Below are 27,776 nucleotides of genomic sequence, written 5' to 3' on the forward strand. Positions count from 1 at the left end.
CAGGAGGCGCCCGGGAGGCCGGCGACCCTCGCGCCCGCTGGTTGTCCGCCGGGACAGGCGTCCAGCCCGAGTGGCTCCCAGCTGCCCTCTGGGCAGCACCCGAGGCGGCACAAGGTAGGGCGGGGGTGAGGGGCAGCGAGGAGCCGCGGAGCCGCAGGCCTTCACCGTGGCTTTTATTTGTTCTGTTTGCTCGTGGGGGTGACCTCAACCCTGGGCCACAGAGACCCTCCCTCACGACCCGCCCTCCTGACGGCGGGCACCAGGCCTTGGAGTCTCCGACTCGATGTGCGGGCAGCCCCGTCCACGCGCCCTCCAGGTTGGAGGGTCAGATGGAGGCTCCCGAGGAAGCGGATCTGCCCTTTCCAGCCACGTCAGGGCGTCCCTGGACGCCTGTCCTTCACACGTGCCGCCAGAAGGTCGTGGGGGACCGGCGGGGCCCAGGGAGCGGACAGGGGCACCGAGACGCTGCTGCCTGGGCCGGGCCGTGTGGGCACCAAGGCTCGGGGTGGCCAAGGCGGCGGGCTGACCGCGCAGAAGGGGCACCAGCCGGCCCAGGGCGAGCCCCAGAGCCTCAGGAGCACACGCGCACACACACACGCACCCACACGTGTGCACACGCCACACACACACGCGCCCCACCCCACTGTGCACGCGGGAGAAGAGGGAGATAGAACCTTGAGGGCTGAGGCCCGCTGGAAGGCTCCTGGCGGGAATCCCAGAGGGTGGAGGGCGCCAGGCCTGGGCTCTGCAGGCCCAGCCGCAGCGTCAGTGCGGTGCTGGCACCCCCTCCCTCTCGGCCTCCTCGGGCCCCGAGGGGTCGTCGGGCCCTGGTGGGCGCCCGTCCACGCTGCCGTCCGCCCTGCCCTGGTCGTCCCTGCCCTGCTGCTTCTGCCGCCGCGTCTCCTTGTACCTCAGGGTGATGTCCCTGGGGACAGCGGGGGCTGCGTCACCACCGGCCGGCCCACGGAGGTCCCTGGACGCTGCCCCGCAGGGGAGCTCAGAGCCCGGGGTGGGCAGGCAGGACCGCCGGGGCCACGGCGCTCACCGCAGGAAGAAGCGCCAGACGGTCCAGGTGAGGGCGAGCACGGAGCCGAGCGTCCAGCACTGGGCGATGTAGAAGGGCAGGGACAGCGTGAGCGTGTGCGGGTCGTACTTCACCACGATGAGCAGCTCCGTGACGGTGATGGCCGCCACCAGCCAGGCCTGCTGGCCCAGCTTCTTGTGGAGCTTCCTGCAGAGGGAGGCGGGTGCAGGGGTGAGGCCCGAGCGCGCCCGTGCCCGCCCCTCCGCGGCCCAGGCCCCGCCCTGGCCCTCACGGGTCGTCCATGAAGTCGTAGATCTCCCGCATGGCCACGCCGCCCACGTTGACGAAGAAGACTAGCCGCAGGAGGACCAGGTAGTGCTCGGGGGGCAGCCACAGCACGAACTTCAGGTAGAAGGTGTTCAGCTCTGCCAACAGAAACTGGGGCAGAGGAGGGAGGGTGGAGGGCGCCGGGGCCGGGGGCGGGGGGCGGGGCGGGGCGGCAGGCGGCCGCGGGCCTTACCACCAGGATGATGCCGCACACGGCCAGCCAGCGGCGCAGGCTGGAGGCCGGCTTCCACTCGAAGCGGACCCAGCTGTAGGGCGTGAACTGGAAGACGATCCTCTGCATCTTGCCCCTGGAACCGCGGCCGTCAGCCCAGGGCAACGCCCGCGGGGCACACCCCGCGCCGCCCCCCCCCGGCCCCCCAGGTCTCTTCCGGGACCGTTTCTCTACTTCTCCACAGAGGGAGGCGGCTGGGAAGGGATGACCCCGAGAAGGGCCAGCAGGGAGGAAGAGGAGCTGGCTGGATGGGGACGGGCTGACGTCCCGGCCGCCACGAGGGCAGCACCCAGGGTCACATCCTGGGTGGGGTTTACAGAGGCGAGATCCTCGCCTGTAGCACCTCACGAAAGGACCTCGGGGGGCGGCAGGGGCCCTGCAGGCCCCACACTGGGGTCAAGGCCTGCGCGGAGCAGGGCGGCTCTCCAGACGTACTTGTAGGTCGGAATGTTCCAGAGGCCCTGCCACTTGTATGTCTTCAGGGACAGCCACTCGAGGGTCTTCATGCCGCAGTAGATGCCCAGCCCGTTGCAGACGAGCACGTCCATGATCCACTGGGGGCGGGAGCCAGGCGGGAGGGAGGTGGGTGCCACGGGTCCCCAGGTCGGATGGCCCTGGCTGAGGGGACCCCGTACCGCCCGCTGCCCCCACGTGGTGGCCAGCCGGGACGCAGAGGGCGGCACTTACGTGGTCCCACCAGCACTCGCTGAAGTTGGGCAGCTGGTGCTCCAGGCTGTACTCCAGGAACTCAAACATCACACTCACGATCGTGCACATCCACCAGTCACGGATCATCAGGGTCTGCGGGCCGCCAGGGCGTCAGCCCCCTGCGCGGGGTCCCCCAAGGACAGCCCGCCCCCTACCCCCGCCCCACTGCCCTCCGGTGAGGCACGGCGGCAGGGCAGCTGTGGCTCGGGCCGCCCCAAGTTAAGACTTTGAGGGTTTCCCTGGTGGCGCAGTGGTTAAGAATCTGCCTGCCAACGCAGGGGACACGGGTTCGAGCCCTGGTCCTGGAAGATCCCACATGCCGCGGAGCAACTAAGCCCGTGCGCCACAGCTACTGAGCCTGCGCTCTAGAGCCCGCTCGCCACAACTACTGAGCCCGCTCGCCACAACTACTGAAGCCTGCGCACCTAGAGCCCGTGCTCTGCAACAAGAGAAGCCACCGCAATGAGAAGCCTGCGCACGCAACGAAGAGTAGCCCCCGCTCGCCACAACTAGAGAAAGCCCGCGTGCAGCAACGAAGACCCAACGCAACCAAAAATAAATAAATAAAATAAATAAATTTATTAAAAAAAAAAAAGACTTTGAGGCAACTTGCAGGTATGTCGACGACGCGTGTGCCCAGGCCTGAGGGTGCCCAGGGCTGGGTGGGGTGGGGGCCGGGGGCCCCCCGTGGGTCTCTCCCTTTTGCTCTCCGGCGGCCACCGCAACACGCAGGACACGCAAGGTCGGGTCAGGCCCCCCAACTCGGCAGCCTGCCTGTCCCACACCGCGGCCGCAACCCACCGCACGGCTGGAAAACGGCCCAGAGTTCAGGGCGGCTCCGAAACCAGGTGCCCCGCCCAAGGAGGAGGTGCCTACCTTCAGGTACCAGCCGATGAAGTGTGCGGGCACGAAGCCGTCCAGCTTGTCCTGTGGGGCACAGAGGCAGGCCTCGCGCTCGGTCTACGTCGTGAGCTGGGAACGGGCCCCGCCGCAGCCAGAGGCATCCCCGCGTGTGGGTGGCACGGACCCTGGTACCCTCACCCCCTCCAGTCCAGAGTGACTCGGGTCCCAGAAACATCCACGCCTGGGGCAGCGCCGAGCTTCACGCGTGGGAGGTGGTGCGGCCCCGCCGGGAGCGGCCCCCACGTCATGAGGCCGGCCGGCCCCCTCCGGGCGCCTACCCAGACGTTGTGGAAGGGGTCGGTCTTATTGTCTGCATCATAGATGAGGCAGTTTCCCCCGTAGTCCCTCTCCGGCAGCGGGACCCCCAACCTGGGGTCGACGTACTTCAGAAACTGGCGGCCGTCCTGGACGGTCTGCAAGGGCGGCGGCATGTCAGTGGGGCGGGGTCTGGGGTGCGCAGACAGCACCCACCAACCGCGAGGGGAAGCACTGTCTCAGCATCGCCCCCACTTCGGGCCGGGCAGAGCAGGGCTGTCCCAAGTCCGAGGACGTCCTCACGCCCCCATGGGACCCTAGGACCACGCCACGTGGCGTCGCAGGGGCACCTCCCGTGGGAGGGCGCTCCGATCACCAGTCTCCCCACCTCTCCTCCCTACGTCCAGTTCGGGGTCCAGACCCCACACCGAGGAACAGCGCTGTGGGACACGCTTCTTCACGCGGCGCCCGGACAGCCTCTCCCAGACGCCAACGTTGGCCAAACAGGCCTCCAGCTTCGGCACAAAGTAGGCTTTTGGGGGCGCACCCTGGCAGAAGAGGGCCCCCTCATTCCTCCCTCCAGGCCCCCGCTGGCCGCCAGCTGGGGCCTGTGGTCCACAGGAGGCACCCTAGGATACCCGTCATGAGGACCCTGTCCCCTCGCTCCTGCCCCGAGTACCAGCGAAAGGGCACAGCGGGGAAGAGGCTCCAGGCTGGGGCAACGAGACGCGGTCCATGGTGTGTGTGGACAGATGACACTCAGACCTGCATCTTGTCACATGACTGAGGTGACACCACGAACAACTGAAACCCCCCCCCCACCACGTGTGCCCTGGTAACACAGGATCTGAGGGCCAGACAGCAGGACAGCACCCGACACCGCTGTGTTCCTGAGTCAGGGTGGCCCCACGGGCTCGGCTCCGGAGCCAGGTCATTAGGGGCTCAGATCCCTGGACACTCAACCCTCAGAGAAGTGAAACACAGCACTGTGTCTTCGTCTCAGGGCATCTGAGGGCTGATGGGACCCAAGGAAGTCAGCTCCGGTCCCAGCTGAGAGCTTGTCACCCAAGCCCAGAGGGCCAGACCATGAACCTCCACTCCAGCAAAGGCCAGGGAGGCCGACTGACCCCTCATGACACGGCTCTGGGAGAGGACAGCAGCCGGGGCAGGAGGGCCTTCCAGAACCAGCCACTTTTAAATCTGCAGACTCACTAGTCAGGACCCACAGGGCTCCGCGCTGCTGGCCGAGAGCGCCCAGATCTTGGTTCCTAAGAGCATTCGTTCTCCAATAAAGGAACCAGGCTCCCTGGAGAAATGGCAGATTCCAGGGCTGGGCAGGGAACCCCCAAGATGGGCCTGGAGTGTCTTCTAGCACCAGAAAGGAGGGAGGTGCTCAGAAACCCAAAACAAAACACCAAGAACCCACCACGTACGTGGGGTATGGGAAAGCTCCCAGCAGCCAACTGGAACAAGTTGAGCAACGAATCGAGTACTGAATTGTAACCCAAAGTATAACGTAGATATCTACCCACGAGTCTGCACTGAGTTAAGAAATGACCGGACACATTAGTGAGTCAGGGAGAAGAGACAAACCTCCCACACAGAAGTTTCCCATCGGATTATGGAGCTGCTCTCCGCCCGCTGCGCAGGGGGGCCTCCCTCCTGAGGGCGAGGCGTGGAGGGGACCCGACAGACACACCTCTGCCAGGGGGTCGGGGTCAGCACCGACGGTCAGAATCATGTGTCAAATCACGACAGAAACACCAGACAAACCCCCAGCAACCCTGATACCAAAATCAGAAAAAGACATTCCAGGCAGACTACAGAGAATGTCTCTTATGAATATGGGTGCAACAATCCTCAACAGAATACGAGCAAAGTGAATCCAGCAGTATATACAAAAGGTCATACACCACGACCAAGTGGGCTTTATCCCAGGAATGCTAAGCTGGTTCAAAATGAGAAAATGAATCAACACAAAACATCATGTTAATAAAGGGAAAAAACCACATGATCATCTCATTTGATGCAGAAAAAGCATCCAACCAAAATCTAATACCCTCTCATGAAAAAAACACTCAACAAATTAGGAAGAGTGGAACTTCCTCCATTGACAAGGGGCATCTGGTGAGGGCTGAGGGCTCCCCGCTAAGAAGTGGGGGACAGTGTGAGGCCAGAGACGGACGGACAGACAGACACTCAGGTTGGAAAGGAAGAAGTGAACTCCCCCTATTCCTGCACAGAGACCCCCTCAGGAACCCCCCGAACAGCAGCAGAGCTGTGGGAACGAAGGAGCAGGTACAGAGGGCCCAGACCGACAGAGCAAGCGGGCTGCGCCTCCAGACGCCAGGGCCCAGCAGACCAACCGACATCGAGACGGTCCCACTCAGGACAGCACCAGAAAGAGTGAGGTGCTTAGGAATACATTTCACAAAGGAAGTGCAAAACATATACTCCGGAAACCACAAAATGTTGCTGAGAGAAATGAAAGACCCACGTAAGGGGAGGGTCCTGTGCTGCAGAGGAGGGGAAAATCTGAAAGAAAGTGTGGGTTTTAGTTAATAATGATTAATAATGATTAATTGTAACAAACGCGTCATATTAGTGTAAGATGTTCATAACAGGAAAAACTGGGTGAAGAAACTCTCTGCACTAACTTCACAATCCTGTAAATCTGTCTTAAAATAAAGTTTATTTTAAATAAATAAAACAAAACATGAACCATTAAAAAAAATCAATCAGAACATAAGCTGGTCTCCCAAAAAGACATACAAACAAGCACATGAAATGATGTTCAGCATCACTAGCAATCAGGGAAATGCAAATCAAAACCACATGAGAGGACCTCCCTGGTGGTGCAGCGGTTAAGAATCCGCCTGCCAACGCAGGGGACACGGGTTTGAGCCCTGGTCCGGGAAGATACCACATGCCGCGGAACAACTAAGCCCGTGTGCCACAACTACTGAGCCTGCGCTCTAGAGCCCGCGAGCCACAACTACTGAGCCCGTGTGTCACAACTACTGAGCCTGCGTGCCTACAGCCCGTGCTCCGCAGCAAGAGAAGCCGCCGCAATGAGAAGCCTGCGCACCGCCAACGAAGAGCAGCCCCCGCTCGCCACAACCAGAGAAAGCCCGCTCGCAACAACAAAGACCCAACGCAGCCAAAAATAAATAAATAAATTTATTAAAAAAAAAAAAAGAAAGAAAAACCACGAGATATTTTACCACTTCACCACCCCGCCCCCCCCAAAAAAAAGGAAAATAACAAGTGTTGGTGAGAATACGGAGAAATTGGAAGCCTGTGCACTGTTGGAGGGACTGTAAAATGAGTACAGCCGCTGTGGAGAATAGTCTGGCAGCTCCTCTAAAGGTTAAACAGAATTACTCAGCAATCCCACTTGTAGGCGTGTCCTCAAAGGAATGGAAAGCAGCGACTGGAACAGATACTCACACACCCACGTTCACAGTCACCAAAGGGTGGAGGCAACCCGAGTGTCCGTCCACTTGAGTGGATGCACAGAATGCGGTTTAAACACACAACGGAACACTACGCAGCCTTAAAAAGGAAGGAAAGTGTGACACAGGCTACACAGGGTGAACCTTGAGGACGTTACACTCAGTGAAATAATCCAGTCACAGGAGGACAAATGCTGTCTGGTTCCACTCCCAGGAGGCCCCTGGAGGAGTCAGACCCATAGAGAAAGGAAGTAGACGGTGGGGCCCGGGCTGGGGGAGGGGAGGGGGTGAGTGTTCATGGGGACAGAGCGTCCGTTTGGGAAGACCGAACGTTCCGGGGAGGATGGTGGGGAAGGTAACACGACCATGTGCATGTGCTTCGTGCCCCGCCCTGTGCACCTAGAAGTGGCTGAGACGGTAAATTTTATGTTACGTGTTTTTTACTGTAGTTAAAAAATACTTTTAATTAAATACACTGCAATAAAACCAAAACAATTGCACAGAATTCTATATACACACGTGTGTGTGCACACATGCGTGTAAAACTGAACTGTGACAAACTCTGTGGAGTGCATTGATATCAATTTCCTGGTTTGATCCTGTCTTATATATACATATATATATATTTTTTAAAATTAAAGTATAGTTGACTTACAATATTGTGTTAGTTTCAGGTACACATACTGTCCTACATTTGTGCAAAATATTGAGGACCTGGGTGAAGGAACACAGGACCTACCTGTACAATTTGTTCACAACTTCCTGTGAATCTACAATCATTCCAAAACAAAATGTAAAAAGAAATTCAACATGAATGAGCAATCTCAGTGTAAAATATAAAACCAGGTAGGTTTTAAAAGAAAGTATAGGAGAAAATCTTAATAAATTGGTGTTGGACAAAGAAGTCTTAGACATGACATCAAAAACACAAAAAGAAAAGACACAAGGACCGCCACTGTTAAAGAACGAAGGCCCAGCACATCCAGCAAAGGACCTTGTAACCAGGACTACATAAAAAGCTGTCATAACTCAACACTACAAAAACAAACCACCCGATTTTTAAAAAGGGCAAAAAATAAACACTTCACCGAGGAGGATGTGTGTTTCACGGCTCATGAAGGCAGGAGAAGTTGGTCAACATCATCAGCCACTCTAGCAATGCAGTGAAATCCATAAGACACTGGCTAAAATAAAAGATCCTGGTGATGGCCAGTACTGCCAAGGTGAGAGAGGGTGCTGGCGGGACACAGCTGCCCTGGGACTGAGACACCTATAACCTATGACGCAGGAGTCCCTCCCGAGTGTTCACCCTCAAGAAATGAAAGCTCAGGTCCACACAAGAGCCTGTACCTGAGGCTCAGAGCAGCTCCACGCACGTCTGCCCCAAACCAGACACAACCCCAGTGACTGGACAGATGGCGGTCCCTCCACCAGGAGCCCCATCCACGATAAAGAGGACCAGCTGTAGGTGCGCACGGCTTGGGTGAGTTTCAGAGGCAGTGAAGGCCACGCTCTGCACAACTCCACTCACACGAGACTTTCCAAGAGACAAATGGCGGGGATGCAGGGACAGATGGTGCCTGCGAGGCCACTGCGAGGCCAGGGTCACAGAGGTGGCACCCAAGGGGGCCTGGGGCTCTGTGCCTAACTGTGGTGTCCACACAAACACAAACAGGTGTTACAGCTCCCAGCCCTGCACACCTACCCGAAATGCAAACCTTCCCACGTGATGATAAATCACTCAGCTATCGCTGACTGCTTTGAGATTGTGAATACTGGAGACCACCCTCAAAGGCGAGCTCGATAAGTCCAGCAGAACAGAAGTATTAGACAGACAGACGTTAGCGGCAACAAACCCTGATCCAAGATTTACTGAGGAGCTAAGTTTCCAACCTCCAACCCAACCCCCTTGCAGAACGTGTGCCAGAAGGGAGAAAAGCACACAAAGCCACAGCTGGTCACCCGCAAAACCAGAAACGAGGCCCATGGCGACTGGCCCTGGGCCCACTGCCCACACTCAGAGCGCCTGTGCTGCGGGGTCAGGTGTGCCCCCTGCGAGGGCTCAGCCCTGCTCAGATCTGGAGCGCCCGCCAGGCGTCCACGTCTGAACCCATCGTCCCCCGGCCACGCGGCAGCTGCGCCCAGAGGTCCAGGCCCGCTGAGAACGGAGACTCTGCCGCAGGCGATGGCTGGCGCCTTCCCACCCCTATGGCCCCTGCCCCCTTTGGGTGGGGTCCAGCCTCCTACCAGAGCCCTGGGGGCCAATGTGCAGAGCGTTCTGTGCCACCTCCACTTTCACAGTTCACCCAACCAAGAGACCCGCTTACCTGGAAGAGTATAAAGATGAGAACCAGCTCGTAGACCACACTGACGCAGAGCCAAAACCTCCAGTAGGCTGTACAGACACGGAGAACACAGAGGCATCAGGGGGCGCCGCCCTGCGGCCCGCGGCCCCGCCCCACACAGCTCCCGCACGCGCAGCCTCTGCTCGGGGCCCTCAGGTCCCTGGTAGAGACGTCAGAAGCAAGATCTAACTCAGGGCTGGGCACAGTTTCCCTCTGACTGTTCTTCCTCCTTCTCTTCCGTTCCCGTCCCTAATCTTTCCCGCAGCACAGAAGGCCCGCAAACCACCAGATATGAGCAGTGACAGCAAACATCCTTGTCTTGTGTTTCCTAGGGATGCTTCTAACCTTCGTCACTAAGTAAGTTTGCAGGGTTTTGGTGGATACCTTTCGTCACAGTAAGAGAACCTTTTAATTCCAGTATGCTGTGTTTCTATCATGAATGAGTACAAAACTTTATTCTTCTGCATTTACGAGGATCAATTTTTTTCTTTAGTGTTAATGTGATGAATGAAATTAACACATTTCCCAACATTAAACCATCTCTGAATTCCTGGGATGACGATTTGTTTCAGGAAACTGTCTTAAGTTTGAGTCAGCACTTTTGCCCCTCCGGTGACTACACGTGGCGGTTCTATATTATATACTTTAAAGTTGCTGAGAGAGTTGATCTTAAATGTTCTCACCATAAAAAAAAAAAAAAGTTGAGATTACATGAGATGACAGAGGGGTTAACTAACCATACTGGAGTACGCAATACACGTGTATCAAACCATCACACAGTACACCTTAAGCTTATGTTACGTGTCAATCCTATCTCAATAAAGCTGGAAAAAAGAACGAACGTGTCCCTCAGAACCCCTTTCACTGGCCGGGACTCCTCTCTCTCACCATCTGCCATCCACACTCTCAAGTCCCTGGGGGATGAGATGACAGGAAGGGGAAGGTCTAGAACTGTCCTAAAAGCCAACGGTAATGTCTATCTTCCAAGAATCTTCAGAATCCTGTTTAATAAATGCCTAAGGGGACTTCCCTGGTGGCGCAGTGGTAAAGAATCTGCCTGTCAATGCAGGGGACACGGGTTCAATCCCTGGTCCGGAAAGATACCACACGCCGCGGAGCAACTAAGCCCGTGCGCCACAATTACTGAGCCTGCGCTCTAGAGCCCGCGAGCCACAACTACCGAAGCCTGCCCGCCCCAGAGCCCACGCACCACAAATACTGAGCCCACGTGCTGCAACTACTGAAGCCCGCGGACCACAACTACTAAAGCCCGCGTGCCTAGAGCCCGTGCTCTGCAACGAGAAGCCCGCGCGCTGCAGTGAAGAGTAGCCCCCGCTCGCCGCAACTAGAGAAAGCCCGTGCGCAGCAACGAAGACCCAACGCAGCTAAAAAACAAATAAATAAATAACAAATAAAATAATAAAATAAACAAATAATAAGATATCTGCTTCCCCTATGCTTATGTCTGTAAAGAAAAAAAAACCCACCAGCCTACTTGTAAAAGCTAATTCACCTTGAATTAAAAAAATAAGCCGTGCTCACAAACTGGAGACACAAGGTTTGGCCACGGCTATTCCACAGCTATTCCAGGTCATCTGTGACAGCGCCACGCGCCCTCCCGCCCCCGCTTCGGTGGACACCCAGGGTACAGGCAGCCGGGCAGGCGAGAGGGAGGGGTGCGGGGCCTGTTGTGCCGCAGGAGCGTGAGAAGTGCGCAGACGCCCGGCTCTGGGGCCGCCCGGCACCCTCAGGGCTGGGGCCTAGCCCACTCGCTGGGGGAAAACCGCCCCGGAGACTGACGAGAATCCAGCCTCGCACGGGCAGGAAATACAAACGTGGTGAATTCTTGGGCAGGTGGGCTAACGTGTTCTGAGACAATGGACGTAAACAGCTGAGGTGACAGACTTATTCTTCGTGCCCTTGAAGATAGGAGAAACCTGGAAAACTCTCCCTGGTTCGAGGCCGCAGCAGCAGGTCGAGGGCTGTGGAGCAGGGACTTGGGGCGGCCGAGTGTAGCTGCCCGGCTGCCGGGACGGCCGCCTCCTCCCGTGAAGGCTGCACTGTCCCTCCCCCGGCCGCCCCCACTCGGCTCAGACAGGCAGCCAGCTCAGACTCCCCACCACGAGCACCCCGTAGCGCCCACCAGGACCCAGGCCTGCCCCCCGCCAGTGGCCAGCGGGCCCTCGTCCCTCCCCACGGCCCGGGTCCCCACACCCCAGCCCGGCTCCGGCTCTCCGCGAGCCACCCCAGAGGCTCCTGATTACAGGCTGCCCCGCTCCCAGACCCACGCTCGGAGCTCCTTCCTGAGCGTCAGCTCCGGGCAGCTCAGCAGCACCTGCAACGTCCTCGGCTACTCCAGCTTCTGCAGGGAGCCACGCACGAAGGCAAGGGGGCCTCTTTAGTGGCAGCCCCAGTTGGAGCTGCAGCCAACTCGTTTCCAAATAAAGCAACGCCCCACACAGGTCGGCTGTCTGCTCCCCGAGTGGCTGCCTGAGCCAGGCCCAGAGGAGGGCGGGAGGCACGCGGAGACCCCAGGGCGCCTCCTCTGTGGAGTCCGTTCCCGCCAGCGAGCACATGTGACCTGATTGGAGAGGCTGAGGACTTGCTGCCAGCTACCAGGTGAACAAGCTGTCTGGACGGTGCTCCGGGGCAGGTCCCCACGTGAACTAAGCCAAGACTGGCAGGGAAACAGGGTGTGCGCACAGCAGGTAAACTAAGGAAAGGCAGAGCCGCGCTCAGCACGTCAGCTCAGAAACCAGGGCACCGCCCTCTGCAGCGGGGGAGCCGGCCTAACGCTCACACCGCGCAGAGCCGCAGAGGGAGCTTTCCTGAAGCTGAAGCCCCGGGATGACGCGGGCAGGGCCCCGTCCAGCGCCGGGTGCGCACGAGAACTTGGCTGCGCCCTCACCCACCGACAGCCTCTGGGGAGTTTCTGGCAGCTCCTGTTCTCCCCTCCAAGTCCGCCTGACGAGCACTGAACACACCTGGTTTCTCACTGTGATTCCGACACTTCAGCTCACTTTTCCGTTGCTCTGGTTAAGAGTCCACACCCTTCTGAGGCAAGACTGGACGGGCCCACACCAGTGGAGACGGTGGAGAAGGTCCTGCAGCCCCTCCCCAACCCCCAGTGGGGGCCGTGCCCTGCGGCTCAGGAAGCTCACGCTGCCCCGGGGGCGGGGACCACACGGGCTTCACCCAGCACCAACGTCCCCACCAGGCATTGAGGGGGCAGAGCCCCCGGGGGCCTCGCTCACAACCCCCGGGTCGCTGGCCCCTGGGCAGATACGCCCCTTCTAGGGGGCAACTGGGTAGCACCCATCAGGAGCCCCAAATGCTCATGCCCTGCTACCTCCCCTGGACCTTTGGTCCCATGGATAATCAGACAGGTACACAAAGGTGTACAAGTGGAAATTCACTACAGCCTGGTTTATTGCCATGAAATTGGAAACCCCCAAGTATACAATCATATAGGACTGGTTGAGTAAACTGTAGTACATTCAAATGATGACTAAACAAGGAGCCATCAAAAATCCAGTTCTCAAATGAAAAATTAACAAGGATATGCATGTGTTAAGCCTGAGGTGAATACTGCATGATACAAAACCACACATACAGTATGATGCCAACTTCTTGTTTTTACAGCTGTGTACGTATACTCGTATACACACGTATTAAAACTTAACGGTGGTTATTTTCGTGAGTGGTTTTTATTTTTATTTAAAAATACTTTTTGTATTTTCCAAATTTTCTACGATAAATACACACCCTTACTGAGACAGAAACTCGTTACTAAACTGAGACCCTTCAGGAAAACTGACCACCCCTGCCCTGGAGCCAGCCCCTAGGGGAGGCTGGAGTCCGGACAGGCTGGGGCCCCTCCAGCTGTGAGGGGACGTCCCAGGGGTTGCCAGAAGGCCCCATGACTCCGGGGGGGGGCTGCGGATGGCGCCCTGTGAGCCCCCCAGCAGCGGCGAGGCACAACCACCAGCTCGAGGCCACGCCAAGCGCACTGCACGGCCCCGGACGCCTCCGCCTGCAGGAAGACCCCCCTGACTAGCACAAAGAGGGCGGGGGCGGGGGGAGGGGCGGGGGCGGGGGAGGGTCCCCGGGGGCTAGCGCCCAAAGAGGAGGGGCTTCGAGGTGGCAGTGAAGCCGGCCAGCCAGGAGGGGCCCGAGGGGGGGCGGGACGCTCACACGCAGCAGCACAGACACAGAGCGACCCTCAGAACAGCACAGCTTCGCGGGCGCACACGGAGAAAGGAATGGCAGGTTACCTGGATGAGGTCTGGAAAATGGCCCGTCTTTAGCTTGTGTGACTCCAAAACATAAGAAAACCAAAATACTGGCCACAATACCTCTGCAAATAAAGAACAAACAGCCCTCAGTGTGCAGAAGCGCCAAGCTCCGGGTCAGCTCCTCCCTGGCGGGAGGTGGGAGGGACCCCCGGGCGCCCACCATGGGGACGGCCCCGACCCCGGGCTGGGGCAGAGCCGAGGCTCGGCCGCAGGGAGGCTGGCGGCCTAGCACTGCCGCCCTGGCCCCAGAGGCAGCACCACCCCGGGGAGAAGGCCCTGCCACTGGGCTGGGTCATGTGTACCGTCAAGAGCCACGCCACTAAGACGTGTGGCACGTTAAAAACACACAAACAAAAACGCCCTAAAATTCCATACAGGACGATCCAGAGCTCACTAAAGCCCTAAGGAGGAAAGGCATTATTAGGATCAAACGGCTTCCCGCTCCAACAAGGCTGGGGCCCTGCTGGTAGCTCTTTCGTCCTGTGGGGCCACCATATCCAGTCCCAGCAGGAACCCACCAGGAGACAGAGTGAAAGCCACACAGACGCACACGGCACCCCTGCCCACGACGGAGGAGCAAGGTGGGCCCAGCTCACCCCGCCCATGGGGGACTGTCATGCCACAAGGGTTCACAGGCTCGCGTTCGCAGGCCTGGGTGACTGCACGTGAAGCTGCTGTGCACGGACGCACTTCTCACGGGACACCCGAGGCCGCTGTCCCCAGGAGCAGGTCTGAGGACGCAAAGCCCTGTCCCTGGCACTCAGCGGCGGGGTGGGGTGCAGGCGAGGCTGCCCTGGGGGCGACGGCCACCCTTCCAGGGTCTGGTGAAAGGGCCGCTAGATATCCTCCCGCCCCAAAGAGATGATGTGGGAAAATCTGTCGCCCAGAAGGACTTCTAGAGGAAAGCAAATAAATTACACTTTAAAATAATCTTTTAATTTTAGAACAGAAAAGTTACAAAGATAGTACAGAATTTCCCACACTCCGTGAGCGTGGGACAGCTGTCACAGTCAGTGAACCAACACTGATACAGTAGCTGAAGTCCACAGTTTTTTTTTTCAGATTTCTTTACTTTCTACCTAAAGTCCTTTTTCTATTCCAGGACCCCATCCGGGGCCCCACATGACAGTCCTCAGGTCTCCTTAGGCTCCTCTGGCCTGTGACAGGTTCTCAGACTGGCCCTGTTTTGATGACCTGGACAGTTCTGAGGAACACTGGCCACGTATTTTGTGGAATGCCCCTTAATGAAGGCTTTCTTTTTTTATTAGATCAGGGCTGTTTATGATTAGATCAGGGCTATAGGATTTTTGGAAGTGAGATCACAGATGTTAAGGACCATCTTCACCTCATATCAAGGGTACACGCCATCGACACGATTCTGATTGTCGGTGCTGACCCTGAGCCCCTGGCAGAGGTGTGTCTGTCGGGTCCCCTCCACGCCTCGCCTTCGGGAGGGAGGCCCCCCTGCACAGCTGGCAGGGAGCAGCTCCGCAACCTGATGGGAAACCTTCTGTGCAGGAGGTTTGTCTCTGCTCCCCGATGCACTAATGTGTTCGGTCATTTCTTACATCAGCCCAGATTTGTGGGTACCTAGGTTACACGCTGGGTTATAATTCAATACTTGATTGATTTTGTTGCTCAAATCATTCCAGCTTTGGCCGCAAGGAGCTTTCATTTGGCTCCTGTACTGCTTTGACACACCCCATCTTTGTGGAGGTTTGTATTGTTGTTTCTGAGCACCTCCCTACTTTCTGGTGCTAGAAGATGCTCCAGGCCCATCTTGGGGGTTCCCTGTCCCAGGCCTGCAATTGGCCATTTGTCCAGGGAGCCTGGTTCCTTTACTGGAGAACGAATGCTCTTAGGAACCAAGATTTGGGGGCCCGTGTGCTCCTTGCCTCTGGGCCCTCTCGGCTGACAGAGCAACATGATACGTGTGTGCCGACCTTGCATACACACGCATGTTACAAATATTCCTGTGTGTAACCACCTGTCTCTACATGAAACGAACGTGAGTCCTCACTGGCGTCTCCAACCAGCATCTGTTAGCCAGGGATCATTCTCCCCTTGGTCGCCTGTAACCGCCCACTCCTCCGGGGTGAGACTCCCGGCCCCCACCACCCGTGTACTTTCCTGTTCAATCCCAGCGCACGTGTACAGCAGGGACACGGTTGTTAACCCATGCCCCATGGGAAACAACTTCGCCACTAGAGCCCAGTGCTGTGTGCACGTCCCTTGCCTTCAGGCCTACAGACCCGCCTCGTTTCCAGAGTGACTGAGGTCAGCACCTTTCGTATGTTCTCCTGTCACAGTCTGCAATCCTTCCTGGGGTCCTCTACCTCTTAAATGACTTTTTTAAAAAAAATTATTTATTTTTGGCTGTATTGGGTCTTCGTTGCTGCACGAACGCTTTCTCTAGTTGCGGCGAGCGGGGGCTACTCTTCATTGTGGTGCGCAGGCTTCTCATTGCAGTGGCTTCTCTTGCTGCAGGGCACGAGTTCTAGGCGCGCGGGCTTCAGTAGTTGTGGCTTGCGGGCTCTAGAGCGCAGGCTCAGAAGTTGTGGCACACGGGCTTAGTTGTTCTGCGGCATGTGGGATCTTCCCGGACCAGGGCTCGAACCCGTGTCCCCTGCATTGGCAGGAGGATTCTTAACCACTGCACCACCAGGGAAGCCCCTAAACGATTTTTAAAATTTGCATACTTAGGCTTACTCTTTGTGTTGTTTAGTCCTATGGGTTTTGACAAACACACAGGGTCATGCATTCACCATTACAGTATCAACAGAACAGTTTCAAGACCCTAAAAAAATCTCACACTCCACCTATTCATTCTCCCCCTGCCCCGAGAAACCACTGATCTTTCTACCATCACATAGTTCTGCTTTTCCAGAATGTCACAGCGCTGGACTCATACAGCATGTAGCCTTTCCAGGCCGGCTTCTTTCCCTCAACAATATGCATTTAAGCTTCGCCTCTGTCTCCATGGCTTGAAAGCTCATTTCTGTTTATTACTTAATGATATTCCATTGCATGAAGGTACCAGCTTGTTCACCCATTCACCCACTAAGGACATTTTGGTGGCTTCCAAGTTTTGGTGATTGTGAACAAAGCTGCTACAAATGTCCATGTTTTGGTGTGGACTTAAGTTTTCCGCTCCTCTGGGTAAATACCAAGGCGCACAGCTGCTGGATTATGTTTAGTTCTCTGAGAGAGTCTCCAACCGTCTTCCAAAGCGCCTGCCCCGTTCACGTTCCTGCCGGCGAGGGATAAGAGTTCCTGCTCCTCAGATCGTCGCCAGCGCCCGGTGTTGCCGTGTTTTCAACCCTGGCCACTCGAGCAGGTGTGTAGCGGCGTCTCCAAGCTGATGCATGGTGCTGAGCGTCCTTTCACGCACTTGTGTCCTCTGTGGTGTCCGTCCAGACCTCCTGCCCGGTTTGTGACTGTGCTGCTGGTTTTCCTACCGCTGAGCTTCAGGAGTTCTTTGCACAGTGAATACAGATACTTCATCAGATGTGTATTTGGCAAATATTTCCCACCAGCCTGTGGCTTGTCTTTTCTTTGTCTCAGCAGTGTGTTTTGCAGAGCAGAAGTTTTTAATTTTAATCAAGTCCGACTTATCAGTTTTTTCTTCTGTAGGTCATGCTTTTGGTGTTCTATCTAAGAAGTCACTGGGACTTCCCTGGCGGTCCAGTGGTTAAGACTCCACACTTCCACTGCAGGGAGTGCGGGTTCGATCCCTGGTCAGGGAACTAAGCTCCCACATGCCTCGTGGCGAGGCCAAGAAAAAACGCATCATCAAACTCAAGGTCACCAGATTTTCTCCCCTGTTTTCTTCAAGAAGTTTTATAGTTTTCTATTTTATATTTAGGTCTATAATCCATTTCAAATTCATTATTGTGAAAAGCGTAAGGTCTGTATCTAGGTTATTTTGTTGAAAATTCTCCTTTCTCCACTGACTTGCCTTTGCTCCTCTTTGTGTGGGGCTACTTCTGGGCTCTCTACTTGTCCAGCCTTCTGCCAGCACCACTGTCCTGACCACCACTGCACAGCTTTATGGTCAGGCCTGAAGCCAGGCAGCGGCAGTCCTCTGCCTCTGTTCTTCAGTACTGGGAATACAGTATATTTCTACACATTACAAATATGCAAAATATGTTTACACTGTACATGTATTGATTTATTTACACATTTACACATGCACATGTGTATATATATGTAAACATCCCAATGTCACCAACAGATAATGGATCAAGGAACTGTGGCGTGTCCACACGGTAGACCACCCCTTGGCAATGGACCAGGATGACCGCTGACAGACACGGGAACGTGGGTGTCACAAAACCATCATGCCGAGTGGGAGGGGCCAGACACAAGGGCGCATGCTGGATGAGACTGTACAACAGGCAAGAAGGGCCTGTGGGGACAGATCGGTGGTGGCCTGTGGCCAGCAGTGCAGACTGACCGCGGCCCTCAGAGGAAACTCAGCGTGTACCTCCACCTAGTTGTGGCATGTAGATGAGCCGTACGTTTTAATTACGTGCATGTTATATTAAATGACACAACAATAAAGTTGGCCTAGGAAGAAAAATCTACTCCCTTAAAGTGACAGAACTTGTTAGATCCACAATGACACACAAGGTGAAACTGAAAGCTTTAGGGAAACAAACCAATTTCCTAGATTTTTAACAATGTAAATATTAATTTAAAAAAAAATAACCGTAACCTTTGGGAAGTATTTTACATATACAAAACCTTCCCCTGACAGCATCAAAAGCTCTGACATAATAAAAATCAGCAGCCCCAGCGGCCTCCAGAGACCGGGGGGGGAGACCTCATCACAGCCCAGGCAGACGTGCTGACGTGGGGGGCAGGCTGTGGGCCCCTCCGGGGTCCACGGGGGTGAGAGTGGACTCAGCAGAAATGAATGAACCCACACGCGCATGTGACTGTCCCTGGAAGAAGCCGCAGAGCCTCAGACAGGTGAGGGCGGGGCTCCAGGCACCACCAGCAGCCGTAAAGGGCCAGGAAGGCAGCTCCTCTGTGCCCCTGAAGTGGGCCGAGAGGGCCAGGGATGGTGGCTACAATGTCCTGTGTCCCCAGAGCACAGAACTTCAGGGCAGAGCAGTGCCTGGGGCCCTTGAATTCCCACCCACCTGCCTTCGCCCGGCCCCGCCTTCAATGAAATCACACAGGGGACCAGGGAGAGGACCCCGGTGTCCCTCTTGGTGGCACCTTCTGGGCTCACTGTGCCAACCTCTCTCGGGCAGGAACAGCTCGGGAGAAAGGCCAGTGCAGGAAGAAGAGGTGGGGAAGCACCCACCCGGGTCCACAGCTGCTGTCCCGGACGAGGCCAACAAGCCCCCTCGACGCTGGGGGTCTGAGCCCCTGGGCCCCCGGGCGCGGGGCAGGGCCCAGGGCAGCAGGCTTTGTGACTCGCCTGGCAGGCGTCTGGTGAGTGAAACCCCGCCCCTGCCTCGGGAGGCATCCCGGGACACACTGCGTGGGCCGCTCGCCCTTGTGACTAGTCTTGCCCTGTGACGTCATAACTGCTCCTCTCCAGCCCAACTTCACAGTCACGTGGGGACACCTCTTCAGTGTGACCAAGCTCTACTTTTTGGTCCTCCCTGCCTGGCTGTGCCCAGCAGACACTGCAAACCCTCCATAACCACGTGCTGGCAAACAAATGCGCAGGAAAGGCCAAGTTCCAGCGGGAAGCCCCCTCGAGGCAGACGTGGGGCTCCGTCTCCAGGTCCACGGGCCTGGCGTCCCCCTCACAGACCCACCCAGAGGGGCCCAAAGAGCAGCCCAGCTCCCTCCTCTGCTCTGGGCTCTGCGACCCCAGGCTGCCAGGCCTGCGGTGTGATCACATGGGGCTGGGGAGGGCTGGGGAGCCCGGGCGGGAGGCCTGCGCCTTACAGGGGAGGGTGACACACACCTCCTGGGGTCCTGGACCCTGGCGTCTACACCACAGTCCAGGCGGAGGGTTAGACCCCAAGGGTGAAGGTGCACGAGCCCAGCCCCCACCCAAAGTGACCAACGGTCTCCTGCCACCTCTGGGCTCTGGATGCCGCCCTCCACCTCTGTCCCTGCCTGGCCTCCTCTAGCTGTCCCACCAGAGCAGGAGCCTGGGCCCCAGGGTGAGAACAGCAACGGGGGCTTCAGGGCACCAGAGAGGGAGGGGTGAGTCCGTCCAGCGTAGACAATGCACAGAAACGAGTTCTGAAACCAGCTCATCTTCCCCACGCACTTCTGAGACTGGCCCCAGAATCTATGGGGTTCAGGCAAAGGACACAAACCTACCAGCTAGTCTATTTCTGGAGATAATGCTGGAAAGACAGACTACCCCCTTCCTGCCCTGCAGGACGAGATGGACCACCAGACTCCTAAAGCCAGTTTAAAACTTTCAAAAAGTCTTCTTATCAACAGAGTGTAGAAGAATGGTGCTAGCTGATGGGAACCACCCCTGGCCTCACAAAAAGCCCAGACACCCAAATTCATGGTCACTGTGATATTGTGCTTTACAGCAAGAAATACGTCATTTGGTCTTCATCTGTTTCTGGCCAGAGCTCCTAAAACCTCTGGTATTGCCCAAGTGCTGAGGGCTACAGAGGTATCTTTTGTTATGTTAATGAGGTGACTTTTGGAGCCCACCTCCTGATGAGAGCTGGTTGCAAGGGGAACCAACCAGACGATTGGAGGGCTCTCCGTCCTACCCCCAGACCTCTGGGGAGGAGTAAAGATTAAGTCAATCGCCAGTGGCCAGTGATTTAATCCATCACGCTGTGTGAGGAAGCCTCCCTAAACCCCAGAGGCACGGGGGTTCAGAGCCTCCAGGCTGGTGGCCGTGTGGCCGCTCTGCGTCCCATCCCCACACCTCGCCCTGTGCGTCTCTCCCATCTGGCTGTTCCTCCATCTTTCTATGATAAACCTTTGATCATAAATAAGTAAAATGCTTCTCTGAGTTCTGTGAGCCGCCCTAGCAAATTAATTGCACCCAAGGAGGAGGCGGTGGGAACCTATGGTTTACAGCCCGTCAGGTGATGACCTCTCTTGCAACTGGGGTCTAAGTGGGGAGGCGATGCAGTCTGGCCGGACCGAGCCTGGGACCATGGGGCCTGGCGCTGCCTGGGACGGTGTCAGAACTGAGCTGACCAGCAGGACAATCAGGTGGGGCCTGGGGTGCTGAGGGTGGGATGTGTGGGGAAGCCGCCCCATCGGAACTGACCTGAACCCCTTTAGACCCCTCCCTGGAGCTGCCGCAGCACCTTCTGGTTTCTCGCGCGCAAATGCAGCGTGAGCAGCGGGTCCCAGGGATGGGGACGGGCAGAAGAGGGGCGGAAAGTGCCACACAGCACCCAGAGGCCCCGCCAGCCGCGTGGAGCGAGGCTGGGCCGGGCCGGGCCGGTACCTCTTGGTGTTGTAGGCCGTGTCCCGCGGTGTCTCTTCCAGCAGCGTCACGTAGCCCAGCACGCAGGTGAGGATGAAGAGCACGCTCAGGGTGTGGGCCCGCCTGCAACGCAAAGAGCCCGCGTTGGTGCACGCAAAGCACGCGTGGGACCGCGGCGCGACGTGCCGCCAGAGGAGCGAGCTCGGCCCTCGACCTCCAGCTCAGAATCCCCCGAGCGCCAGCTACGGCTGCGTGACTCCCAGACGGTCCCGCGCCGGCGCGGCGGCCCGTTCGGGCGGGGAAAGCGGACGGCGCGTTGGCTCAAGGCGTCCCGGGCAGGCGGCTCTGGTTCAGAGGGACCAGGCAGCCGGTAGAGTGGGCTCCGGGCACCGAGCAAGATCGCCCCGAGACCAACCTCGTGATTCACGCAGTGACCACGGCTGAGAGGTTCGCCGGGATGACAGCGGAGCACTGGCGGTGGACAGAGGCCCCAGGGCCGGAGCGAGAAGGGCGCGGGGCCGGCCACGGCCGCCTGCCCAGAGGACCGGGCAGACGGACGGCTGCCCGGGGGGTGGGGGTGAGACGTGGGCTCCCCGCTTCCGCCTGCCCACCCTGGCTGGGCCTCCAGAGCCCCGATGTGGGCCAGGGGCGGCGCTCGGCAGGCAGCGGGCAGCCTCTCCTGGAACCAGGGCCCACGGCAAGTCCAGCACCAGCCCGCACGCCGCTCAGTCACATACGCGCCCGGGCCCCTCTGCCCTGAACGACTGCCTGCAAAGGGGCAGAGGCCCAGCTCCCGTGTCCGTGGAGAGGCGATGCGGCCCTCCATTTCTAGACGAGGGCACCTCCAGCCTTGAAGGGCGCCCTGAAGACGAGTGAACAAACACACGAAAAGCATCAAGCCCAGTACTGGCCTCCCGTCCAAACTCCGTGAAACACACAGTGAAGAAACGAAAAAGCCGGCCACCAGCCGGGAGAAAACATTGATGACACACACACCCGACAGAGGCCTTTGTACCCAGAACACATAAAGAGCTCTTACAACTCAACGATAAGGACAATCTCCTGAAACACGAACAAAAGATTGAACACACACGTCAAAGAAACAGATCAACAAATGGCCAATACCACACGAAAAGATGTGCAGCGTCACTGGTCGCCGTGGGAGCAGACACGCAGCATGGCAGGCAGCAGCGCCCGCCCCCTGGGACAGGACCACTGACGGCACCAGTGCCTCCGAGGAAGGGTCCTCGCGAGGACGCGGAGCCACCAACACCCACACGTTCCAGGTGGGGCTGCAAAAGGGTGCAGCCGCTTTGAAAAAGCTTCCCAGTGTCTTACAAAGTTAAACAGAGTCTACCACCCAAGCCAGCCATTCCTTCCGAGTGTTTACTTGAGAAAAATGAAAGCACATGTCCATTCAAAGACTTGTATGTGGACGTTAACCCCATGCTGACAGCCAGGCACGAAAGCAACCTGCTGTCTGTTTCCACCGACAAGACTCACAAGAGGCGGTGACAGAGCATGGACGGCAGATTGGCGGGGGAGGTGCTAGGGCAGCAGCTTCCAAGATGATGGAATGTCCTGTATCCCGACCCCGGTGGTGGGCACCATGTATAAGGCGCTGGAGTGTGGATACAGACCCTCAAGTGGGTGTGTGTCACGGAAAGCAATCGTACCTTGATTCAAGTAAGTTTCTAAAAAGCAAGAGTGGGGCTGCATGAGATTAGGCTGGCGCTAGAGACCTGGACCATAGCTAGACCCCATCCTGACGTCCGGCAGACCAGCCCTCTTCCCCATCCTGATTATTCTTGCATATTTACTCTCCCATCTTAACTTTGACATCAGTCTGACAGCTGCCACAAATAATTCTATTAGGATTCTAATTGGAACTGCACTGAATTTATAAATTAGCCCAGGAAGAATTGATGAGTAACAACTAGTTGAGAGTCCCCCATCCACAAGACAAGGAGTATCTCTCCATCTATTCAGGTGTTACGCCCTTCACTTAAATTTTATTTTCTTTGTGAAAACAAAAACAAAAACAGTCATGTTCAGATAAGTTGGCTCCAAGTAAAGAAAGCAGAGAGCACATTCTTTTGCCATATTTCACAATACTGGCATTTAAAACTATTAGAAGTGAACAAATCTCCTATTTTAACTATTTTCATACAATTCAATATTAATATATTCACATTTGAGTCCTAGGCCATGAGGGAACTTCAGGAAAATCTCAGCCTTTCAGCTGAACTCTGTATAGTAAACATTTCAGTGCCTGAGAGATCTGCGGAATAATTACAGCACAGAGACTACATTATAAGGTCCTACTTTAGACCTTCACTCCTAAGGTTCTCTGGATGTGGTGACCCAGAAACTGATCCTCTGCTGGACATTAGCCAACACCTACACACAGAGGGACTCAGCTGCCTCTCCTGGGTCTAGGACATGGCCCACCCTTCCCGACCCAGAGGAGACATCAGATTTTAGCAGGGAGAACAAGAGTCACTGAGAACCCACCAGGGACCGAGGGCATCTGGATTACGAGGGTGACGACGATAAGGCATGGGCCTCTCCGTCACCTTGGCCCCTGAGGCCGGTCAGAGCTGTAAACGGCAGTGTCAGGGTCACGCAGCTCGGTGGTGAGGGTCTGGGGTCTGAGCCCTGCTCAGGATGCCTCTAGCACACCTGTATCACCTCATAAACCCTCGCCGTGAGGTGATGAGACCCAGGGCCAGTGGGCCTAAGTGACACAGACACTAAGCAGCGCAGAGCAGCTACCAGATGCCAACAAACCCCAACCCTGTCTCCCCGAGCTGTCGTTCCAACACAGCAAGACACACAGAAGGCTGGGTATGGGGACAACGAAACGGGGTGGGGTGCAGAATTAGGGAGGGCCTCACGCAGGACACCTGGGGATGCAGGTCCAGGCCAGCAACGCGAGAGCAAAGGGCTGAGGGGCCACCGTGGCTGGAGGAGGGGGTCCTGCCCTGGGGGGCCCGGACTCACGTCGGTGGAGCAGGAGCCGCTGCAGAGCCGAGAGCAGACGCGGCCGCCTCGCGACCCTCCAGGGCGGGCAGGAGATGCCGGGAGGGGCTGGTCTGGACCTGCCCAGAAGGCGCAGCTGACACGCTGGACGGGACGTGGAGCCCAAGCCGGCCGAGCGTGACTGAGCAGAACCGCTCAGGGCCGGCGGGGTTCAGCTCCAGGCCTGTGTAGACGTGTCTGCCAGGCCGGGGGCGGAGCCACGGGACAGCACCCTCGGCAGGCAGGCAGGCAGGCAGGCCTGGTCCCCGCGGAGTCAGCGGCCTGCACCACGAGGGGCGGCACCGGACGGGCCCTGAGCTCCAGAATGCCCACTGCCTGCCCCAAGAGGCAGGGTCACGCCTACCCTGGTGAGTGTTTTCAGAGGAAAAAAGCAAAAAACAGGAATAAAGTCAGAAATCAAGATGTTAGAATTGGTCCCAAAGGTCCCTGCTTTTCAGCCACCGCAGCATAGACTCCGCACCAGGCTTCTTTTCAGCTCAAACACCAAGTCTGAGCTCAGATTTCTCCTCAGAAACCATGGAGGCCAGAGGAAGTGGGACAAAATTTGTAAAGCAGTGAAAGAAAAGAAATGTTGAACCAGGATTCCATGTCCAGCGAAAACATCCCTGAGGAACGAAGGTGAACTAAACATTCGCGGATGGAGGAAGAAGTAGAGAATCCGGTGCCGGCAGACCTGCTCTAAACGAATCACTCACCCCAGGAAGGTCTCCAGACAGAAGGGAAGTGAGACCAGAAGGAAACTAGGTGGCCAGGAAGGAAGACGGAGCCGCTGAGACGGGAAGGCTGGGCAGATCAGGTACTATCTTCACGAACACTGTTGACGGGCGCCACCAGAGCCCAAGGGGAGAGGCCAGACGGATTGAGATGGACTTGACGTGGCAAAGCGAGGGTGCTGGGGCTGGAAAAGCTCTGCATGTTCACTGTGGCCACAGAGACGTGATAAAAACAACACGTCAGTGGCACAGGACAGCACGGAAGACTCCGTGTCCCTCTCAGATGCCAGAGCTGGGCAACGACCTCTTGCTCCTGGTTCCCGGTGCCCAGGAAGACAAATGCACCGTTTGGTTGAGTGACTAATAGATGACGTGGGGGATCCAGGCACAGGGAGAGATCGGCCGTAAATCCTGTGACTCCGGCCACTGGGCCAGGGTGAGGGCATGAAGACAGCAGGCTCCCTGCCACGGTGAGCGGAAAATACCCAGTTGTCAACCCCTGTCTAGAGATGACCATACTCATATGCCGAGCGGGCAGGGAGGCAGCCTGCCAAACCAATCAGAGAAGGTATGAAGATGCGGCTGTGAGACTGAGTGCACAGCGGCAGCTCGGCCAGGGAACGTCAAGACCAGAAGGCCTGTCCCAGGCCTGCGAGAGGCACCTGGGGCCACCGACCCTCCGGGCCTGCCGACCAGCAGGACCAAAAAGGCACCAGCTGGCAAGTCATGCTGCCCTGATGTGGGCGAAGCTGGCAACCCCCAACCCACACTGACTGAGGAACGTGGGGCGTCTAAGATCTGCCCCGCAGATTCTCACAGCTACTGTGAGACGTGTTGCTGACAGCAGAGCCCGCGCTCACCAAACGCTCAATGTTGTAAGATGTGAGCACGCAGTGAGCATTTCCAAAATGTCACAACCATCCATCTTGTCCCTGACTCGAAGCGCGGTGACCCAACGGCGATTCACCTATCTTCCACCTACAGGTGGCTACGTTCAGAAGCACCCGTCGGGGCACTGGGTCTCCAAGAGCGTCCAGAACAATTTTCAGAGAAATCGAGCTGCCGTATCTTTGCACTGTGTCTACTGTCCTGAACGTGTCCACCAGGTGTTCCCCAATGAAGACAACCACGACTGGCAGAAGAGGTGGTGTCTGTGCCACCGCAGACCCCAGCGGTCCTCTTGCCCCTTCCCCGAGGTCCAGTTTGGGGCAGCCCAGCCTCGGGCTCCACAGCTGAATCTTAATTCCATACTCTGTGGCTGACAAGTAATAACAAAGAAACTCACCATCCTCATACATGGCCCCCAAGAAGCCCAAGCTCCTTTGGAAACGAAAACTGTAAAAACAAGGTTTTGAACACGCAAGAGTTCTTCCGAGTAATTTTGGAACATATAGTCGTTTCCACAAATACATACTGTTTAGTCTTTATGTTAATTTTTTGGTAACATCCATTAATAAAATTCCCTAAAACTCAAAATAAAGAGTTTTTTAAATCCCAGCACAGCAAGTCAATGACGAGAGACTCAGAAGAAGGTACGCGGCTGGGCCCTGCAGGTAAAACTAAGTCATTCTCGCCAGGTGAGCATCTGGTTACCTGCCTTGAGGAAACGTGAAGCTTCTTCCCCCGCACAGCTGAGGGCAGAGGCCCGGGACGCAGCAACAACCCCACACACCTGCGGTGCGGAGGCTGCAGACACCCTCCCAGGAGGCCCAGGAGGCCGGTACCCGGGAACTGGCAGCCCCGCGGCGCGCCCTCCTCGGAGCCTTCCTGGCTCTATCAGGCCTCCCCGCGGGTGAGCGCAGCTACGGCAGGCCTTTCTGTGTCCCCGAGGGCAGGGACCCGCGGGCCGCAGCTCTGTGCTTCTGAAGAAACCCGCACGTGCCCTCGTAACCCTCTGGCCTCTGTGAGCGCTGCTCAGCACCCCCTCGGCCAGCATGCTGAGCCTTCTGACGCTCTAGTCTTGCGCCAGAACCTAAGTTTCTTGTTTAGTTCTCTGCTGTATCCCCTAGAACAGCAACTGGCACCCCCAAAATATGCACTGAATGAATGGGAAAGGAAAGCAAGCCCGGCACCACTCCAGAACCTCAGTCTCCCTCCTGTGGTCACCAGCCGGGCTGTCGGAGGACGGTGCCCTCTGTCCTGAAATCTGAAGGGGCCCTGTCCCCCGAGCAGAGACGCCTGGTCCACTCACAGAATGTCTCTAGCTCTGGGGCCACACCCTCGCCGAGGAGGGCACCCCACCCCTCTCCCCCTCCCCCTGGCTCCAGGCCACTGGAGCACAGTATCTCCCCAGAACAGGGCTGGGTGGCCACCCCCAGCAGCAGCTGCCCACACCCACAGGGAAGATCCCGACCTCGTCAGATGCAGGGATGCCTCCCCCACCACATCTGCTTCCCTGTCTCTCCCGAGTCAGACACAAGCAAGACACCGGTGGCCCCACGTGCACCTCCCCTGAGGTTTCCAGCTGTGTGGCACCTCGCCGACTGTCCAGTGGCTCTGTCAGGCTCTCCTCCTTTCCTGATGGCATCTTCTCTGCGGTCCCAGGCTCCCTCTCTGAGGAGCTGCTTCCACACGGCACCCTTGCTGCCTACACGTCTGTCTCTCCCATGAGCCCTCTTGGCACCAAAGCCACAAATGTCCCCCGGGCCTACCACGGGATACAACTTCAGGTGGCCGTGAATGGAGGAGCATAGAACGGCCACAGCCCTCCTCTCAAGAAGCACACTTTCTAGCGTATGGGGTTTGTGTCTCTAAGAAGCAAGGAAAGAGAAGCTCAGACTGGCGAAGGGTAGCCCAAGGTCACTGAGCCGTCAGGTGCACGAGCCACACCTGGGACCTGTTGGTCCAAGACTGCTTTCCTGGACCCTCAAACGCAAAAGTGCCCAACTCGGCCTAAAGCAACATCATGAACTCTTCCAACTCTGCTCCTGGCGGCCCCTCCCTCCCTGACCCCCGCGAAGGTAGACTAGAGGACAGCCTGACCCCAAAGCTTGGCCGGGACCGAGCCGCACAGGGGTCAAAGGGCTGGCCTGGCGAGGGGCCACTAAAGAGAGGAAGAGCCTTCCTCCACACTCGTTCGCTCAGCTGCCAGCGCGG

The 27,776-nt window shown here is 57.2% G+C and overlaps 1 protein-coding gene across 7 annotated transcripts in view; it reads right to left on the bottom strand.

Annotated features, from left to right (window-relative positions):
* Window positions 1–157: 157 nt before the first annotated feature.
* Window positions 158–27,776, bottom strand: part of PTDSS2 (phosphatidylserine synthase 2) — a 28,345-nt gene continuing 726 nt past the window's right edge. For 2 of the 7 annotated variants that reach the window (XM_082477776.1, XM_082477775.1), the window contains exons 2-12: window positions 20,947–21,048; window positions 13,524–13,606; window positions 9,232–9,299; window positions 3,473–3,607; window positions 3,168–3,218; window positions 2,271–2,384; window positions 2,019–2,137; window positions 1,545–1,659; window positions 1,317–1,462; window positions 1,046–1,231; window positions 158–925 (exon numbers count right to left, since the gene is read on the bottom strand). In XM_082477776.1, coding sequence (XP_082333902.1) covers window positions 766–925; window positions 1,046–1,231; window positions 1,317–1,462; window positions 1,545–1,659; window positions 2,019–2,137; window positions 2,271–2,384; window positions 3,168–3,218; window positions 3,473–3,607; window positions 9,232–9,299; window positions 13,524–13,606; window positions 20,947–21,048 — 1,279 coding nt within the window. In that variant the 3' untranslated portion in view covers window positions 158–765. Of the gene's footprint in view, window positions 926–1,045; window positions 1,232–1,316; window positions 1,463–1,544; window positions 1,660–2,018; window positions 2,138–2,270; window positions 2,385–3,167; window positions 3,219–3,472; window positions 3,608–9,231; window positions 9,300–11,537; window positions 11,555–13,523; window positions 13,607–20,946; window positions 21,049–23,928; window positions 24,081–27,776 lie in introns of those variants that run through there. The other 5 variants (XM_082477778.1, XM_082477780.1, XM_082477779.1 and 2 more) reach the window with 4 other exon arrangements.

This window comes from Balaenoptera physalus (assembly GCF_965194825.1).
Source record: "Balaenoptera physalus genome assembly, chromosome: 10".
Classification (NCBI taxonomy): Eukaryota; Metazoa; Chordata; class Mammalia; order Artiodactyla; family Balaenopteridae; genus Balaenoptera; species Balaenoptera physalus.